General features: G+C 43.5%; 1 protein-coding gene across 22 annotated transcripts in view; it reads right to left on the minus strand.

Annotated features, from left to right (window-relative positions):
• The window catches only part of TJP1 (tight junction protein 1), a 263,264-nt gene that overhangs the window by 42,090 nt on the left and 201,140 nt on the right, over positions 1–20,034 (minus strand). For all 22 annotated transcript variants that reach the window (XM_042235170.2, XM_060401399.1, XM_042235169.2 and 19 more), the window contains 6 exons: positions 17,869–17,993; positions 16,835–16,937; positions 6,515–6,791; positions 2,096–2,199; positions 1,347–1,515; positions 1,003–1,150 (listed from right to left, as the gene is read on the minus strand). In XM_042235170.2, coding sequence (XP_042091104.1) covers positions 1,003–1,150; positions 1,347–1,515; positions 2,096–2,199; positions 6,515–6,791; positions 16,835–16,937; positions 17,869–17,993 — 926 coding nt within the window. The remainder of the gene's footprint in view (positions 1–1,002; positions 1,151–1,346; positions 1,516–2,095; positions 2,200–6,514; positions 6,792–16,834; positions 16,938–17,868; positions 17,994–20,034) is intronic.

Genomic DNA, 20,034 nt, shown 5'->3' on the forward strand with positions numbered 1-20,034 from the left:
ATTTATAAATCTAAAATCTGAAATTCAGAGAGAATCAGCTTCACAAACAGCTAAAATCAGCAGTGTGCAACAACTGTGTCAGGGTGATTTCTGACAGTCTTCAGGAAAGCTCTCTTCTTCCTCAGCATCCTTGGCAAACACTTGCCGTACCCACTTCTGGGCATTCTCTCTTTTGTTTCTCTTGGCAATTTTAGTGACTTCATGGCTTAGGTGACCACCACCCTCATGCAAATCAGTCACAAACAATCACAGTGAGTCTTAAACTGGTCAGCTCTGGACTTGACTAAGTGCACACAGAAGAGCCCCATGTGGACTGCTGCTAAAACCTAGGTCCACTGTTGGCCAACAGAGCCCTGAGCACGTCCAGAAATCTTACGTAAAATGCTACATGTATCTGTGAATGTGCATCTTTCTGGAGAGAAAGATCATCATTTTTTTTCAGATTCTCAAATGTGCATGTGACCCCCTCAGAACATAAACTCAGATAAGTCACATAATACTACCATGGCAGACCCTTTGACATAAATAAATACCACACAGTGTACTTTAAAGGGAAAAACAAAAGTCTAGGTTAATCTCCACTGAAAGACACTATCATACATGTTTAATTTCTCCTAAAGCTTGTTAGCATCTTCTAATGCAGTGAGTGGATCAGCAAACTACAGCCAAGAGCCAACTGTTTTCTTTTTTAAGTTTCATTGGAAAACAGCCATGTCCATTCATTTACATACTGTCTACAGTAGTTCTGAGCCACTAAGACAGAGCTGAGTGACAAGATTTGGATCACGTACCTAAAACATTTACTATTTGGCCTTTTATGAAACAGTTTGACTGACCTCTGTTATTCTAGGTAAGAAATACATAAACTAATAGAGAAACACAAAGCAAATTTAAGTAATCAAAAAAAAAAGATCCATCTTCTAGTTTTATTTCTAAGCAAAACCAGAAGCATGCACCGAGCACACACACCACTGTTTCCTTTACACAACAGAGAGTGGTTACCTGCCACTGCTGGGCTGCTGTGGAGAGTGTCTGGAATGGTCGGAAGGCTCAGACCGCTGGTCAGGAGACCGAGAGCGGCTGTGACGGGGAGGCCGCTCGTGGGATCGACCTGAATGGTCTGATGCCAGTGACTGGATTTCTGAAATATCTGTTAAACAAAAGGGTGCTGTTTATTTTCCCAAGATTATAGTAAAATATAAGGCACTCCAATGACAAAGGAAATAAGTTACTAAATATAATTTTCCATACAATGGTGGATTTAAGCATTAACTTAAACACGTCCGACCTTCCCACTTTAAGCAACAGATCACCTTGAGGGTCTCTAGAAACAGAACCACACTCACCGTCCCTCTCGGAGGCGTCAGCAGAGTGGATGCTGTCGGAAAGGTCAGGGACATTCAGCAGGGTAGCCCGCTCATCTCTCTGAACCACCATCTTTAACTTGCCCTTAGACCTCTCGATCAGCGTCTTTGCATCTGTCAGTGACATGTTTTCCGTCACGGTACCATTTATCTGCAACAGAAAAGAGACTGTAGTTTGAAGCTAAATGACAAAAATACAAGCATTAACTTAGTGAGACATGGACAGCAATATCTCAGCTGCTCCCAGGCTTTCTCTGAGAGCTAAAATATTCCCTTTGCACTTTCCTAAACTATCAAAGTACTCCTCCTTCCCCAAATGATAAACCTTCACTATACTCACTACACAGCTACTCTGCCAGAGGAGCCCACATCACACCCTCTACCTCTTCCTGTGACTTATGAGCAAACCAATAAAGCTGACATTTCAGTAACATCTGGAGGAGTAATCAAAACCACTTAAAGTGGAACAACAGGCAAACCTGTCTACAAAGTAACTCCTGTTAGTGAATAATACGCATCTGGAGCTATTAATTCTCCAGGACAACATGACGCCCAAAGAAAAGCAACCGTGTTGACATGGAGTAACAGTCATGGCAGGCTATACAGTCCCCCAAATACTGATTTCTAATTCTTCTTGGAAAAATCCATTCAAATATGAAAAGGAGCTATGTGGTCACACTAGAACTTGTTTTCTATTGCAGTTCATCAAAATGTTAAGAACATGACTATACCTTCAATACAACATCGCCTTCTTGAATATTGCCATCTCTTGCTGCCAAACTATCTTGTGAAATTTCCTTCACAAATATATGGCTGGCCAATCGAAGACCATATTCTGAAATAATATATTTAAATGTCTTTAGTGTAAAATCCCAAGACACTTAAATAGAGTTTAAAAGTATGAAACGAATAATCACCACATAAAGAAAGTTTTAAAGTACAATCAATAAGTTCTTCTTGGCCTTCCTGCAAAGAAGACATTTCCTCGTGCCATCAGAAGTTGTCACCATCAGTGCGAAAGCACAGGGCAAGTCTGTGGTCCAACAGCAGACTGACACTCATGCCCTCACTGCGTAGAGAGAGGACTAAAGAGAAGACCATGCCCTCTGACCTGCCAGGCTGATGCACCAGGCTCTTAGAAGGTTTGATGACAATAATTCTGAAAACAAATACCCTGGGAAGCTCAATGATTTTTAGCGATGACTTGTATTACCACGTGTATACTACTTTTGTTTCCCCCAATTCCTACAGAAGAGGATCTTGGGTCCTAAACCTGTCCAACTCTGAGAGGCAAAAGCAGAACATCAGCACGAGCCACTAGAACTAGGGCCTGGAAGGAGCCAAGCAGAGAGGGGAGGAGTTAAGGATGCCAGTCCTTCCAACAGCCAGCAGAGCACCCAGGAGGCAGCAGCAGCAGGAACAGGACCTGTGGGCAGGGGAGCGGTCAGAACTAAAGATATTACTGGCAGAGTCCAAAACCCCATCCAGGGGCCTGCAGAGTGATGGACTGTTTTTTTTTTTTAATTAGAACAATATACAATCAGTATGATGTCCATAGGAACAGGATTGCTCCTGGTTGTGTTAGGAATCTAACTGGGAGCAAGAAAAATAGAAGGGAAATAAGTGTTATTTTTAAGGTGGGCTAAAACCTGCTACTCAAGCTTTTAGAAGCTACATCAAAGTTACAGTTTAACTTAAGGTAAATATGCAAAGAGTGTTGACAAATAGAAATAACTGGGACCAAAAAAAAAAAGACTTTACAGAATCTACGCAGTCCACTCGGTGCTTCAGAAACAGTCATCGTATCTCAGAAATAAAGTGTTGATTAAAAGCCTGCCCTTATTTAGGATTTAAAAATTATAAACTGCCAATACAGATATGACTCTGAAATATTCCCTGTATATGAAAGTATCATTTATCTCAAGTATTTCTCTGGTAAATATGAATGAGGTCGCAGGCTCTCCAGAGAAAAGCAGCAAGCAAGAGGCAGCCCCGCGCTCTGGCAGCAGGGAAAGGACGTCACCGCAGTCCAGTTTCGGTGGAGCTCAGAGTGGGTAGTACAGCCCTCTGTGCCCGGGGAGGGGTGGGGGGATGGGGGGGGGGGGGGGTCACAGAGGGCACCTCCCTCTCGGCCCCGAGAAGCAACCAAGTTGACGGTCCATCTAAGAAACACTGCCACTAAAGCTGAAAAGTGAGGTTGTGTGGTGGGGCAGTGGCACAGACAGAATGCCTAAAAACAGACACAGCAGAAGGCATGAAGGAAGACGAGGCAGGTTTGATGAAGCCTAAGTCCAAGCCAGGCTTCAGCAATACGTGAACCGTGAATCCCCGATGTTCAAGCTGGTTTTAGAAAAGGCAGAGGAACCAGAGATCAAATTGCCAACATCCGCTGGATCATGGAAAAAGCAAGAGAGTTCCAGAAAACATCTATTTCTGCTTTGTTGACTATGCCAAAGCCTTTGATTGTGTGGATCACAATAAACTGTGGAAAATTCTGACAGAGATGGGAATACCAGACCACCTACCCTGCCTCTTGAGAAATCTGTATGCAGGTCAGGAAGCAACAGTTAGAACTGGACATGGAACAACAGACTGGTTCCAAACAGGAAAAGGAGTACGTATATTGTCACCCTGCTTATTTAACTTCTATGCAGAGTAGTACATCATGAGAAATGCTGGACTGGAAGAAGCACAAGCTGGAATCAAGATTGCCGGGAGAAATATCAATAACCTCAGATATGCAGATGACACCACCCTTATAGCAGAAAGTGAAGAGGAGCTAAAAAGCCTCTTGATGAAAGTGAAAGAGGAGAGCAAAAGAGTTGGCTTAAAGCTCAATATTCAGAAAACGAAGATCATGGCATCCGGTCCTATCAATTCACGGCAAATAGATGGAGAAACAATAGAAACAGTGTCAGACTTTATTTTTTTGGGCTCCAAAATCACTGCAGATGGTGACTGCAGCCATGAAATTAAAAGACGCTTACTCCTTGGAAGAAAAGTTATGACCAACCTAGATAGTATATTCAAAAGCAGAGACATTACCTTGCCAACTAAGGTCCGTCTAGTCAAGACTATGGTTTTTCCAGTGGTCATGTATGGATGTGAGAGTTGGACTGTGAAGAAGGCTGAGTACCGATGAATTGATGCTTTTGAACTGTGGTGTTGGAGAAGACTCTTGAGAGTCCCTTGGACTGCAAGGAGATCCAACCAGTCCATTCTGGAGGAGATCAACCCTGGGATTTCTTTGGAAGGAATGATGCTGAAGCTGAAACTCCAGTACTTTGGCCACCTCATGCGAAGAGTTGACTCATTGGAAAAGACTCTGATGCTGGGAGGGATTGGGGGCAGGAGGAGAAGGGGACGACAGAGGATGAGATGGCTGGATGGCATCACAGACTCGACGGACAGGAGTCTGAGTGAACTCCGGGAGATGGTAATGGACAGGGAGGCCTGGCGTGCTGCAATTCATGGCGTTGCAAAGAGTCAGACACGACTGAGCGACTGAACTGAACTGAACTAAACTGAAGTGTAGGAAGAGTCAGACACAGCAGCGCCCCAGAGGCCCTATAACCCAAGGAGCAGAAACCACAGGAGCCCCAGAGACGAGCTCACGAGGGTGAGCCAGTCCAGTTAAGAAAGGGCAGTGTGGTGCTCCTCAGCGAGCCCCACCACCCCGCTGCCAAAACCCACGTGGGTTAACTTGACAGCAGTGGTCCTTCTCTAGTGTGTACGCACCTCAGGCATCACACTGAACACTTCAGATATACACACGAACACATACTGTTTATCACACGTCAGCAACGATGGGCGAAGAGAAGGTGCTGGTGGCCTGGATGAGGGGCGGGGGTGGAGAAGGGAGGAGCAGGACAGCAGGGTGGCTGTGGACTCAGCAGACACAGGGAAGCTGAGTGGAGATGGCAGCGCAGGTCATCACGCCACAGTGAGCATGGCTGGCCTGAGACACCAGGTGCAGAAGGACAATTGATGCGCTGCTGTGTAAGAAACATGAGGAAACATTCCAAGAGGGACACGGGAGTTTCGCTGGAGATGTGCTGAGTCTGAGGGCCACGGAGGACGCGTCAGTGAACCAGTCTGAGCCAGCCGGGACCCTGCGGTGCACACAGGCGTGGGGAAGGAGCTGCACCATCATGAGAGCTCCTCAACACCCCAGGAGAGAATTCACAGAACACTGGAAGCTACGGTGAGTATAATGAGCTTGCCAAGGATACAGAAGGGGGGGAAGCCCTGACACCCACAGCACCGCAGAAGCCAAGAGAGAACATGAGAACCGGAGCGGTGAACTGTGAAATGGTGCTGAAGGGACAAGATGCAGACTGGGAACTCCTGCTGGATTCGTGCGACCAGGTCCCGGGGCAGACACCAGAGCACCCACCAGACACTGAAGCGGGGGGCACTGACTAGTTCTGGGAGCAGGTACAGAGAGGGGGCTGAAGCATGGGTGGCGAACGAGAAGCACCAGTTCTGAACACAGACCGTTCTATGGAGTCCTGTGGACAAGGGGGCGGGAGTCGTGAGGAGGGGATGCGTCAGGTTTCAGGAAAGCAAATCAAAACCAAGCTGGAGAGACTATTGCGCCTTTTCGTCAAAGCTGTCATCACCAGTGCTTTCCTGTGTGGGAGAGACACATCCATAGCAGGGCTGGTATGGCCACCACCAGACTCATCTGGTATGGGCTGTGACTACCTGAGGGCAGGCAGCCAGGCTGCAGCCACAGAGTTTTGACAACTGTGTTCTTTCTTTATAGAGGAGCATCCCAGCTCTCCATCTGGGGCAGCAAGCTGCCCTCCCTTCCTAGCCAGCACTCTCTGCCGGGATGCGGATGCAGCCACGACTAAGCCCAGCCCGAGCCTGACCACGAAGTCAACGCAGCACTGCAACCGAGGCAGGGACGGCAGGGCACCTCCTACTCACAGAGCTAACCTAGCACCCCTACTGGACACGCTATCTGCTACAACAAGAAAGAGGAGGAAACCGACGAGCCCTGAGGCCTGCAGTAACAGGATGTGCTTTCAAGCACAAGGACACAACAACAAAGGTAACAAAAGACAACAGAGCAAAGATGTCAAGAGACCGCAAATTTACTTCTCTAAAATTCTCATGCGAAAAGGCTAGGTTGGCGGAAATACCTTCATTCTTCCGAGACTTCACCAGGGTGACTTTGGTGGGTCTGGCAGGCTGACTGGAGGCCACAGACCGCCTGTCGGACCGCGGCGACAGACTCCTCTCCCGACTGGCACTCCTATCTCGGCCCCAGCTCTTCTCACTCCTCCTGTGTGCCAGGGGCCCACGACCACTTCTCGGGTCGTGTGCCTCCTCGTCATAACTGTCCTGTTCATTCTCAGACACAGGTTCAGGATCAGGACGACTTACTGGGATCTGAACTTTCTTCTTCCTTCGAATGGTCTATAAATAAGAAAGGAGATGGTATGAGTTGACGGATGCACCTTCAGTTCTTCGGAGAGGAAAACCACATTTTTCTGGTCTCATATTAATTATGAATAACAAATATAATAGGCAAATATAACCAATTACTAAGAAATACATTTCCATACAGGTTCTTTCCTGCTTTACTGGTAAAGGATCTGGTTAAGAAGCGCATTGGAATCGAGGGCTAATAAAGTTTTTACTTAATTCAGAACATCTTCTACGTTTAATAATCACAAACTTAAAGGGGAACTAGTAACAGCCAGTGGTCTGAATAAAGGCGGGAGTGCTGTACCCTTATCACTGAGCATCCTGCAGAGCTACCAAACCACTGCAGGCTCCACTCCATTCCTGACAAGCTTCAGAATCCATCAGTACCAAGGACCACAAGTGTCCTGTGGGAACTCTACGAGGCAAATTCACTGCACCTCCACACTAACACTGGACGAGTATGCTGGAGCTAAAAACTTCACGATACTTTATCAATATAAACTGCTCTCAGATTCTCTCTCCAAAATATGTAACTTCTGGTCCAGGTGTGAACGTCTTTTGGCTTTTTCTCCTGGCTGGCTCTGGTGCTGATTAAGTTTTCCTGTCCATTTCTTTCCCTCACTTTCTGAAGATCAAGGTCTGTGTGCACTGTCTGCTCACAAAGGGGCCGCCTCCTCCCTGGCCTGACTCCCCACACTGTGTACACTTGCTCTCATCAGAGATCTGCAAGATCTCCTTGGGGAACACTCCTTGTCTTCTACTTCTGACACCATCATCTACTAAAACTCTTACCCGTCCATCTTGTTTCTGACTCCTCCATGCCCTCCTGTTCTCCTAAATCCATCAACTCCCTCCTAGTTTCAACAGCCTTCTTCCCAAGTTTGACGAGATGTCAGGTTTGGGTATTTAAATGATTTTCTGCAGCCCCAGGACCCCACAGCCCTGAACCTGCTGAGTCAGGACCTAGCCGCCCCAGAAGGCCAGCACCAGTCCCCGTACCTCCAGGGCCTTGTGGCCAGCGACCCCAGGACCAGCCTGCCTACCCTGGGCACTAGTCCTGGACACACAGGATCCTGACTCCGTCCACCAGCAGGCTGACACCAGGACCCCCGGCCATGGAGCTTTTTAACAAAATTTGACATCCATGTATGATTGAAAAAAAAAGAAAAACTAAGTGCATATAGAGGGAACGTGAAAAAGGTAGGTCATATATAAGCTCACAGCTAACATCATATTCAGTGGTGTAAAGCTGAGAGCATTTTCTCTAAGACAAGGATCCCCACTGTCACTCTTTCACTCAAAGTACTATTGGAAGTCCTAGCTCCAGCAATCAGACAAGACAAAGAAGTCCAAACTGGAAAGGAAGAAGGACAACTGTTGATGTGTGAGGATGACATACCACAAAGAAAATCCTAAAGACACCACCAATAAACTAGCAGAGCTCGTCAATAAGTTCAGCAAAGTTGCAGAATAAAGAACTAATACACAGAAATCTGTTGCGTTTCTATACAATAACAACAAACTATCAGAAGGAGAAATTAAGAAAACAATCCCATTTATAAATTACATCAGAAAATAAAATTCCTGGGAGACAATCTAACTAAGGAGATAAAAGACCTATATTTGGAAAATAGAAAGACACAGATGCAAGAAACTGAAGACAAGAGGCAAAGATGGAAAGCTACAAGTTCATGGGCTGGAAGAAATAATGTTAACACAACCACACCACCCAAAGCAATCTACATATCCAATCCAATTCCTCTCAAAATACCAGTGGCATTTTCCACAGAACAAGTAACTCTAAAATGTGTATGGAAAAACAAAAGACTGAATAGAAAAACAAACAAACCCAGAAATAATCCTGAAAATGAAGAATAAAGCTGGAGGCAACATGTACATATCCAGATCTCAAACTACACTACATGGTTACAGCCATCAAAACAGCATGGTATTACCACCAAGACAGGCACATAAATCACTAGAACAGAACAGGAAGCCCAGATGAAGAATCCAGACTTACAAGGGTGATTCATCCTTGACAAAAGAGGCAAGAATATATAGCCTCCTAAATAAATGGTGCTGAGAAAACAGGACAGCTACATGTACAAGAATTCCACTGGACTACTCTTTCACACCACACACAAAAAATAAACTCAAAATGGATGTAAGATTTAAATGTAAGATCTGAACCCATAAAAGTCCTAGAAGAAAACACAGGCGGTACATGGATCTGCCTCCTCAGGCAAGAGAAAGAAAAACAAAAATAAACAAATGGAACTACATCTAACTAAAAAGCTTTTACACAGTGAAGTAAACAATCATCAAAACGGAAAGGCTGCTGAGAAAATGGGAGAAGATATTTGCAAATGACATGACCCACAAGGGGTTAATATCCAAAATATACCAAGAACTTACAAAACTCAGTATCAACAAATACATAAATCAGTAACTCGATTGAAAACTGGGCAGAGGATCCGAATAGATATCTTTCCGAAGAAGACATACAGATGGCTAACAGGCGCATGAAAACATGCTCGATATTACTAATATTCAGGAAATGCCAATCAAAACCACAATGAGATATTGCCTCCCACCTGTTAGAACAGCAATTATTAAAAAAAAAAAGGCAAATGACAAGCGTTGATGAGGGAGATGTGCTGAGTGTGGAGCAAAGGGAAATACTTGTGGTCTGCCAGTGGGAATGTAACCTGGTGCAGCCACGACAGAAAACAGCATAGCCCATCTCAAAAAATTAAAAATAGAACTACCATATGATCCAGCAAATTCCACTCCTATTTATCCAAAGAAAACAAAAACACTAAACAGAAAAGACGTTTATGGAAACCCCCTTTTGGTCCAGTGGTTAGGGCTCCACCTTCCACACCAGGAGGCTCAAGTTCAATTGCGGCTGGGTAACTAAGATCCCACATGCCACAAGGCCAAAAAAAAGTAAGAAAAGAGAGAAGACATTTGCACTCCTATGTTCACTGCAGCATTATTTATAATATCTAAGAAACAGAGGCAATGCAAGTGTCCATCAATAGATTAATTGATGAAGAAGATTTGATACACACACATACATGAATACTACTTAGCCATGAAAAAGAATAATAATGTGCCATTCGCAAGAACATGAATGGACCTGGAGGGCATTATGTTAAGTGCAGTAATATGTGGAATCTACAAAAACAGATGAGCAACCCTAACAAGATAAAGATGGAGCTACAGATACAGAGCAGAAATGGGTGGTTGCCAGAGGAGGAGAGAGACAGAAGAGAGAAACCGACAGGCACAAACTTCCAGCTGCAAAATAAGTGGGCCGTGGGTGTGAAATGTACGGTGTGGGAAACACAGTAACTGTGCAAGACCTTTGTGTAGACATAACGCAGCTAGACTTACCCTGGTGACTTTGAAAGGCAGAGAAATACAGAATCACCGTGTTGTTAAACTAGCCTAGACAGCATATTCAAAAGCGGAGACATTGCCGACTAACGTCCGTCTAGTCAAGGCTATGGTTTTTCCTGTGGTCATGTATGGATGTGAGAGTTGGACTGTGAAGAAGGCTGAGCGCCGAAGAATTAATGCTTTTGAACTGTGGAGTTGGAGAAGACTCTTGAGAGTCCCTTGGACTGCACGGAGATCCAACCAGTCCATTCTGAAGGAGATCAACCCTGGGATTTCTTTGGAAGGAATGATGCTGAAGCTGAAACTCCAGTACTTTGGCCACCTCATGCGAAGAGTTGACTCATTGGAAAAGACTCTGATGCTGGGAGGGATTGGGGGCAGGAGGAGAAGGGGACGACAGAGGATGAGATGGCTGGATGGCATCACGGACTTGATGGACGGGAGTCTGAGTGAACTCCGGGAGATGGTGATGGACAGGGAGGCCTGGCATGCTGCCATTCATGGAGTCGCAAAGAGTCGGACATGACTGAGCGACTGAACTGAACTTAACTGAACACAGTGTTGTAGGTCAATTATACTCCAAAAACAAATTTATAGAAATAGAGGTCAGACTTGTGGTTATAGAGGTGGCGGGGATGGGGGACTAGATGAAGAAAATCAGAGTGTTAAGCTTCCCTTTATAAGATAAATGAGTAGTAGAGGTGTCATGGAGACCATAACAAATATAATTAAACCTGATAAGACTAAATCATAAGAGTTTTCACTTCAAAGGAAAAAAAACTTTTTCTATTTCTTTAATTTTGTATCTCTATGAGGTGATGGATGCTCACTACACATACCATGGTCATTGTTCCATGAAGCCACATCAGCCGGCTGCACCCCTTCAACCTGCACAGTGCTGGCTGTCACCTGTGTCTCAATAAGGCTGGCCATGTGCCAGGACAAACCCTGATCCTGTGCTAGGCCCCCTTTGGGTGGCTGCATCCCCCCACTCTATGATGACGTCATCATCTACAAATTCATCTTACTTCAAAGAATCCTTTCATTTCTTTGGCAATCCTCTCATCTACCTCTGGCTGCCTTAGATTCTGTGGAATCAACTAACAAGGGTGCCCCAAAGTGTTCTCTGAGATGTCATTCATCTGGGCTGATTTGCAGAGATCAGTCACTTCACATCCCCTCCACTCCTACATGTTTTCAATATCTCATTTATTCAGTCTTCCTTCCTGGTCTCAAAGACAAGTCCATCCTCCTCCTTACGAGCAACACCCTTTCAGAGGAGCTTAATCTTATCCCTCCCCTCCTGCATGACCTTTCCTCATCATTTACCACCCCCTGCCCCACGTACCACCCTATTTACCTCCAGCTTGTCCTCTGCCTACTAACTGGCATATGCGTGTGCTACTCATTTCCAAGTCATCATCTTTTCTCTTCTTTTTGTGACTAACTTTGTTCAAAGGGCTGCTCCACACTTAATACCATACCTTCTGACCACTAAGAGTGATCAAAGAAGGCCTCTTGGAGGGAATAACATTGAAGCTGAAGGTCAGCAAGGAGCAAGACACTAGCATGTGGAAAGGACAGGCAGCCGAGGCCTGTGCTGAACACAGGAAAGGCTGCCAGTGCTGCTGCTCCCAGTACCGCCCTGCTGAGCCCTTCTCGGCCACATTCCCTGTAAGGCACCCCCCTAACTGCCTCCCTGAGTTTCACCTCTATTTCCATCTCCTACATTTGGTATTAGAAGCTATTCTGTTAGCACTTTGATCTTCAACTGCTCCCTAGTAAGGTATAATCGAATCAAGATTGCTGGGAGAAATATCAACAACCTTAGATATGCAGATGACACCACATTAATGACACAAAGTGAAGAACTAAAGAGCCTCTTGATGAGGAGAGGAAAAATAGGAGAGTGGAAAAATTGGCTTAAAACTCAACATTCAAAAAACTGAGATCATGGCATCCAGTCCCATCATTTCATGGCAAATAGATGGGGAAAAATGGAAATAGTAACAGATTTTATTTTCTTGGGCTCCAAAATCACTGTAGATGGTGACTGCAGCCTTGAAATTTAAAAACCTTTGCTCCTTGGAAGAAAAGCTATGGAAAACCTAGATAGCATTATTAAAAAGCAGAGATGTCACCTTGCAGACAAAGGTCCATATTGTCAAAGATATGGTTTTTCCAGTAGTCATGTGTGGATGTGCAAGTTGGACCATAAAGAAGACTGAGCACCAAAGAACTCATGCTTTTACACTGTGGTACTGGAGAAGACTCAAGAGTCCCTTGGAAACCAAGGAGATCAAACCAGTCAATCCCAAAGGAAATCAACCCTTAATATTCATTGAAAGGAGTGATACTGAAACTCCAATACTTTTGCTACCTGATGTGAGGAGCTGACTCACTAGAAAAGACTGTGATGCTGGGAAAGATTGAAGGCAGGAAGAAAAGAGGGTGGCAGAGGGTGAGATGGTTGGATGGCATCATCGACTGGATGGACATGAGTTTGAGCAAACTCTGGGAGATGGCGAAGGACAGGAAAGCCTAGTGTGCTACAATCCATGGGGTAGCAAAGGGTCAGACACAACTTAGCAACTGAACAACAACAATAATAAGATATAAACAGGGCTTCCCAGGTGGTTCAGTGGGTAAAGAATCTGCCTGCAATACAGGAGATGCAGGTTCAAACTGTAGGTCAAACAGATCCCCTAGAGGCCATGGCAACCCACACTAGTATGCATGCTCGGAGAATCCCATGGACAGAGGAACCTGGTGGGCTACAGTCCATAGGGTCACAAAGAGTTGGACAGGACTGAAGTTACAGAGCAGGCGCACACACACAGTACAAACAAAAACAAAGTAACCAATGGAGTCCTCAAAGCTTTCCCTATCACTCCCCCAGGAGAGTGAGTGTACACCACTACTCCTCTGAAATCTGTGCCTGAAGCCCTCTCCATCTCTGGTTATGCGCATTATGCTGACGACTGTGTGTACCTCCCCATGGAGCCTGCTGAAATTCAAGTTTCCTGAGAAGTGTCTGCACCCAGTAAATGTTTAACTCACTGAAAAATATCCAATCCTGCTATGATTCTCCATTTATACTACGAATGAACCCACAAAGGCTTGCTTGCTGATCATTCCGGATTTTAACACAAATATTTTCACAGGTGGTTTTTTTTTTTTTTTTTGGATGAGGACCACTTTTAAAATCTTTACTGAATTTGTTAGTCTTGCTTCTGTTTTATGATTTGGTTTCATGGCTTCGAGGCATGTGGCATCTTAGCTCCCTGACCAAGGACTGACCCCTCCCTTCCTCACCCCTTGCACTGGAAGGCTAACAAGCCTTAATCACTGAACTTCCAGGAAGTCCCAACTCTGAAAATTTTGACACAAAACTTGGGGGAAAATGCTTACTTCAAAACAGCTTAGCTGAATAAAAGATTCAAATATAAAATAAAATAATGAAATTACATAGGTACCAGAATAAAACACAAGATACACACTCATAACTCTGCTAAGCACCAAACACTTAGACTTTTGTAAGCACCAAAGGCAGAATCAAGTAAAAGGCTGACAGATATGACAGGATAAAAATGAAAACATTTCCATGATGAAACAAGGTGACAGAAAAACAAACCAAAAATACCATACACTTACACACACTCAAAAAATAACTGGAAAAACAATGTATGCTGTATATACAACAACAGGCTAATCACCTTAATATAGAAACACTAGTGTGACAGCATCACAATGGAAGGGCAGAGGATAGGAACAGGCAAAGAAACATCATGGGAAGTAGACACACCACGTGGAAACCAAATCCACCTGTAATTTAAAAATGCTCATTTGACACAACAAGAGAAGCCACTGCAATGAGAGGCCTGTGCACCACAACCAGAGAGGAGCTTCCACTCGCCCCGACCAGGGAAAAGCCCGCGCAGCAGTGAAGATCAGGCACAGCCAGGAAAGGAGGGAAGGCTCCTCAGCTGACATACCTTCAGTCCGTCAGTCTGGCAGAGACGTCAAGGGCTGATGAAACTGCACTCTCTCAAAACCTTACTGGTTCTCTGACTGGCAAAAGAGCAACCCATGTACCTCAAGTCATTCATGCCACCTGACTCCAAAAAGCCACTCCCAAGAAAAGGAACTGAATAAGCAGGTACAAAATGGTGATCCTCAACACAACTTTTAAATAATACCTGTGGGAGCTGGACACTTAAATGCCCATGAGCAAGCGGGGGAGGAAGGGTGAGGTGTGCATACACTGAGACACCACACAGCTATGCCTTCACACACACTTGAGCGTTCAGATAGCTCATCTCTGCAAAGTTTCTGCCCATTCACCTCATAATGCTTTTTTTTGTTATGTTCAGAATTTTAGTAGAAATTACACATGTTCAGTATGCTATAAAAACTTTTTCTATCTTCTCTTCACATACTGTTAAACAAAATTAAGCATATTTATGGTCGTTCTATTGTCAAAGGAGTTCTAAGATTTTAATTCAATGGAAAAGAAATGTACTGAGCCTAATATCCAGGGAGGGGTCTTAGTTTATGGAAAGATATAAATTGACAACCATAAATATGTAAGAGAACAGGGAAGAGGAAGACTAGTAGATCAGAAAGCAGGAGGGAAGGAGCCAGTTACTCAGAACTGGGCAAGGGTGGGGAGCAAATATAAGATCTGAGGTTCTTGTTATGGCTGGAGGTAAAGACATCCTACAATGAAAGGCCACATTCTAAGATACTATGGCTTTATCCTCAAACGGTGATGAAAAACTTGGCATCAACAGATGACATGATCCACTCTCTTTAGATGCAGAACTGAACAACTACCCTTTGGTGACTGAACAGAATTCCACCCAACCCTCTACAGCTTCTCCCTGAAGAGCAAAAATACTTGCCTAGCCTGAGTTCCACCTTCCCAAATGATGCAGACAAGCACAGTGAGAGGAGAACTCAGGTTGCTTTGTACATGTGCTGTTTCAAACACATAACAGAAAATCATTGCTTCTTACAAATCATTGCTATGGTGAGAAAGTCTAGAGTACAGATAACAATTTTCTTGGATGTATTACTGATGTGGGGCACATGTACTAAACATTCTGCATGAAAAAACAAAACAGTTCCATATTCCAGAAGAATGAAGTTGGAGCTGAAGCCCATAACTTCAGGTACAGGAGGAAAAATTCAGTTTATTCAGGAACTCAACCAAAGAACACTTACTCAATTTATAAAAATCAACAACTATAAAAATTAGCCACTTGCTTCTGTAAACACTTACAATCTCATGTTATAAAACCTGTGAAAAAACTCTACCATCAACAAGCCAGTCTGCACATGAACCACACTTTAAGACAACATCAGAGTTACAGCTATAAAAACACAAGTACAATGGAAGCTGTGAAAACACCTGCACATTAGAAGCTGCCTGTCATTTGGAATGTGGTAACTGAATCCTGGGAGCACTACTGTGAGGAAAGCAGGGACACTGCTGCAGAGTGTCCGCACCTCCGACTGGGGGTGAGGGCAGCCTCAGGAAGCCCCCTCTGGCTCTCAGCACAGCTCCCAGAGGTCATACCAAGGCAGGCCTCCTCACTCCAGCTCTCTCCTCTCTGCTGGGTCCACTGTGGTTCAGCCAGTCTGCTGCAAAGCAGAAGGGTCTCAAGGGACAGGGCAGGACAGTCTCTGCCTTCTGCCCCATACACAGCAGCCAAGGCCTCACAGAACCTCAATCAGGCATTTCAGAGTTTAGATGCAGAAGAAACAAGGCAGCGAAGTGGCTAAGGTGCTCTTCTATGTAGAAACATACATGTATGTGTATATTATTTTTTTGGCCACACGCGTGCGGGCACCTAGTTCTCAGACCAGTGACTGAACCCATGTCCTGCAGTGGAAGCACAGAGTCCTTAACCACTGAACAGCCAGGAAAGTCTCTATGTAGATATAATTTTTTTTAAGTAGGATTTTAACATTAAATCCATTCTCTGTCACAACTGCCTAGTTTTAACTGTGATTTGAGGCCAGTTACTGAGAGATTACTGAACTTTATCTCTTACTAAAAACAAGAAAAATGGGGGAAAAAAACTTCTTAAATATGAAGTAAGAGCCTAGCAAACATACGAAAAAAAAAAAAAACAACAAAAGTTCCCTGAACAACTCTAACAAAATAACCCTTACCACTCTCTTTCCTCTTTCCTCAAACTGTATCACAGTAACAAGGTAGCAACATCGTATGTGTTTAAGGGATGACATAAAATTTACCCATTAAACAAATCCTGTATCAGAAAAACTGTGCTATAGACTTTAAACTGATTATCTGTCAAGATTCCACCTAATTTAAGTGTTTTTTTTAAAAAAGGAAATACTAAGCCATAAAGAAGTAATTATTTAACCAGGAATTCCTTCCTTCCTCTACAATCAAAAAAATCCTGGAATCTGAGCTTTGAGAAAATACACACTAGTAACAAAACATACCACCAGTATCAGAAGAGGTGCTGTATATGTAAATAACTTGAACTACTGTCCCAGATTTTATTTTCTTAAATGGGAAGAATGAAATCAAACACTGAAAACATAACAGTACAGCTGGTACCTTTATAAAGTTAGAGGTAAAAAACACTTACAATTTTTGCGTTTTTCCCACTTTTCCTTAGTTGCTGAACAGCAAACGCATGCTCAACATTATCCATGGAGACGCCATTAACCATTGCCACCCGGTCATTTTCCCTAAAGAAAAAAAACGATCAAAACAACATGTTAGACAAATCACACAGATAAGTTTATAAAGGTGTTTTCAAGACAGGATTTTAAAAAGATATTCCTATTATGGGCTAATTAATCTATCTTCAGATCAATAATTATTAAAATGTACAACTATTTTCTTTCAGATCGCCCACAAGAAATGTTTAGCAAGTAACTAACCACAGGTCATTTATTATTTAGCTATTAATACAAAGGTTCTTGAAAGGATTGAACAAGTATACTGCTGTTATTGGTCAGTGGCCAAGTCATGTCCAACTCTTTGCAATCCACTGGACTATAGCACGCCAGGCTCCTCTGTCCATGGGATTTTCCAGGCAAGAATACTAGAGTGGGTTGCCATTCCCATCTCCAGGGGATCTTCCTGACTCACGGATCGAACATGGGTCTCCTGCATTTGCAGGCCGAATCTTTACCAATTGATCCACCTGTGAAACCCTGATCAGGTACTACAGCACACAAAATGACTTCTGCTGGTACCGTTACATGCATTCAATGATACTAGGTCATAAGCCTGGGAAAAGTTATTTTATCTTTAAAGATAAAGCCTTTCTCCTTCCAGTTTTCTTTCAGTCCTCCTAATCATACTCATGTTTTTGCAAGTGCATTTTTTGCCTCTCTTCAATCTTGCTAATCTCCCTGCTTAACAAGAAATGGTAAGACTCTTGGTGAGCAGCTCCTGAAGGCTAGATTCTACTCCAAACTGAGTAACAAGTTTTATTTTCAGCATCTTTACTTTTTACAGTGACCTACTTAAGGTAAGTGAAACTAGCTTTCCATTTATGACAGATAAGCATAAGCACATTTTTTAGAGGACTCACTAGCATGACGTGCTGGCGGCAGAGGGCAGGAGAGTACCTGTGACCTGGTGCCCACGAGGAGAAAGAAGCACACTTACTGCAGCTGCCCTTCCGCAGGACCCCCCTTCAGCACATCTGAAATCACGATGGAGGTTTCCCCGCTCTGGAAATGTGGATTATCTCTTCCACCAGATATTGCAATTCCAAACCCAAATCCAGGAGCCTGAAGTAACAATGAGAGTAAAATGTCATTATCAGGTCATCCTCTACAATCAGTCCTACACAAAACACTCCTCACTTGTCCAGACAGGCATGAGGATGAGAGATCCTGGTATGGGAACACAGCTCTAATGAATGTAATGCTGGGTGGAACAGAAAACTGCCAACCACGTCAATGTTAAGAACTACAACACACTTAAAAATTCTCAAGACTGAAATTCTCAGTTCCTTTTTGCTTAACAAAAGGTTTCTTGAGGGAACTAGCAGTGCCCCAGTAGATCACCACAAATACTGGCAAACAATTCACAGAATGACATATAATAAGCATATACATCAGAAGCTATTTTATATAATAAAATATCAGTAGCTGTGAAAATCAATTTCCTTCACTTACACTAAGAATCTCTATTGAAGTAATACACTACAATGTCTTTGTACACTGTATTCAACAGAAAGTCCATTAACCATATCAAGCAACTTTAATTACTTATATTTCTAATTAAAGAAAATTATAATGAACTAATAACTTCTAAATAAGCTGAAAATCTTTACCTTAATGACTAAAGATGGTCCAGCACAGAGAAAAGTCAAAATAGTTCCAAGTTATTTAAAAACTGCCTAATTTCCAAGAAAGCCACACAAAGGAAATAAGGGAAGTACTCAGAGTCATCTAAGCAAACACCCAACATTTTCCTAGGGCTCCAGAATCAGTGAGTCAGGGGCCACGTGTTCACATAATACGTGTGAACATAATACAGGGGCTTCTGTGCCCCACAAGCCAGTCCACGAGAAGACCATGTCCACCAGAGAGGGGTCCATCATGACCTCTCCTTGCACCCCAGAGTCTACCGAAACAGCCGAGGAGGAGGAAGAAGGGGAAAACTCTTCTGCAAAAAGAATAAACACCAGCAATTCCACTCCTAGGTATACTCCCAAGAGAAATGAAAATCCGTGCATGCAGAGAAATTCACACCCCCACACAGCAACATCTGTTAACAGCCAGAAAGGGAACCAACCCAAATGTCCATCAACTGATGGATATGGTCTATCCATAAAGTGAACTCTTATCTGCAACAGAAAGGAACATAGTGGTGGTATGTGCTACAAGATGGGGAACCTGGAAAACAATGCTATCTAAAGGAAGCCAACTACAAAAGACCACACACACAGACAATTCCTCTTATACCAGATTTTCAGAAATGACCAACACGTATAAGACACAGTAGACTGGTGATTTGCTGAGGGCCAGGGCGGAAGAGAGGGATGGAGAGATGGGGGAGGAGTGGCTAATGAGTACATCATTTCTTTTTACAGTAATGAAATGTTTAAATAAAGTGACTGGTGATGGTCCCACAGCTCTGTGACTAAACTAAAAAGTCACTAAAGTATACCTTTTAAAGGGTGAATTGTACAGTATGTGAATTACATTGCTAAAGCTACTGCCCTCCGCCCACCTCCAAAAAAGGCTAATGAGAAAAACAAACAGAAAAACATCTGGGTGGCCAAAGTAAAGGCAACTGCCTGAATCTATGTCTCCAAAATAATACAAAGCAAATCACTACGCAAAACCATACCTTTGATATAATTCAGAAAAAGAGAATACCCAAATTTCAAAACAGCTAGACACAGGGCTCAAATTTCAAAAATAAATAAAACAGGAAATGATTAGAAAGAAAGCAACTATTAGCACACAATTAGAAAACATAAGAGACTACAGAACAAATTCAAATAAATGGGATAACTTAGATAATGGAAAATTTTGTAAGGAAATATAGATTACTGAAACTGACTCTATTAGAAATTAAGTTTAAACAGCCCAGTTTCTGGAGAGCAAACAGAGATAGTTAGGACGGAATTATCTCACAAAAAATACCAGGCACAGATATTTCACAGGGGAATTCCACCAAAACATCGATGTCCAGAGAGCCTTGGTACTCCATGAGTCATTCCAGGGCATTCTACCATTAAAGGGAGATTTCCAAACTCTTCTCAAGAAGTAACTGTAACACTGACATCTAAATGTGATAGTGACTCCCCATGACCAG

This window comes from Ovis aries, chromosome 18 (assembly GCF_016772045.2).
Source record: "Ovis aries strain OAR_USU_Benz2616 breed Rambouillet chromosome 18, ARS-UI_Ramb_v3.0, whole genome shotgun sequence".
In the NCBI taxonomy this organism is placed as follows: domain Eukaryota; kingdom Metazoa; phylum Chordata; class Mammalia; order Artiodactyla; family Bovidae; genus Ovis; species Ovis aries.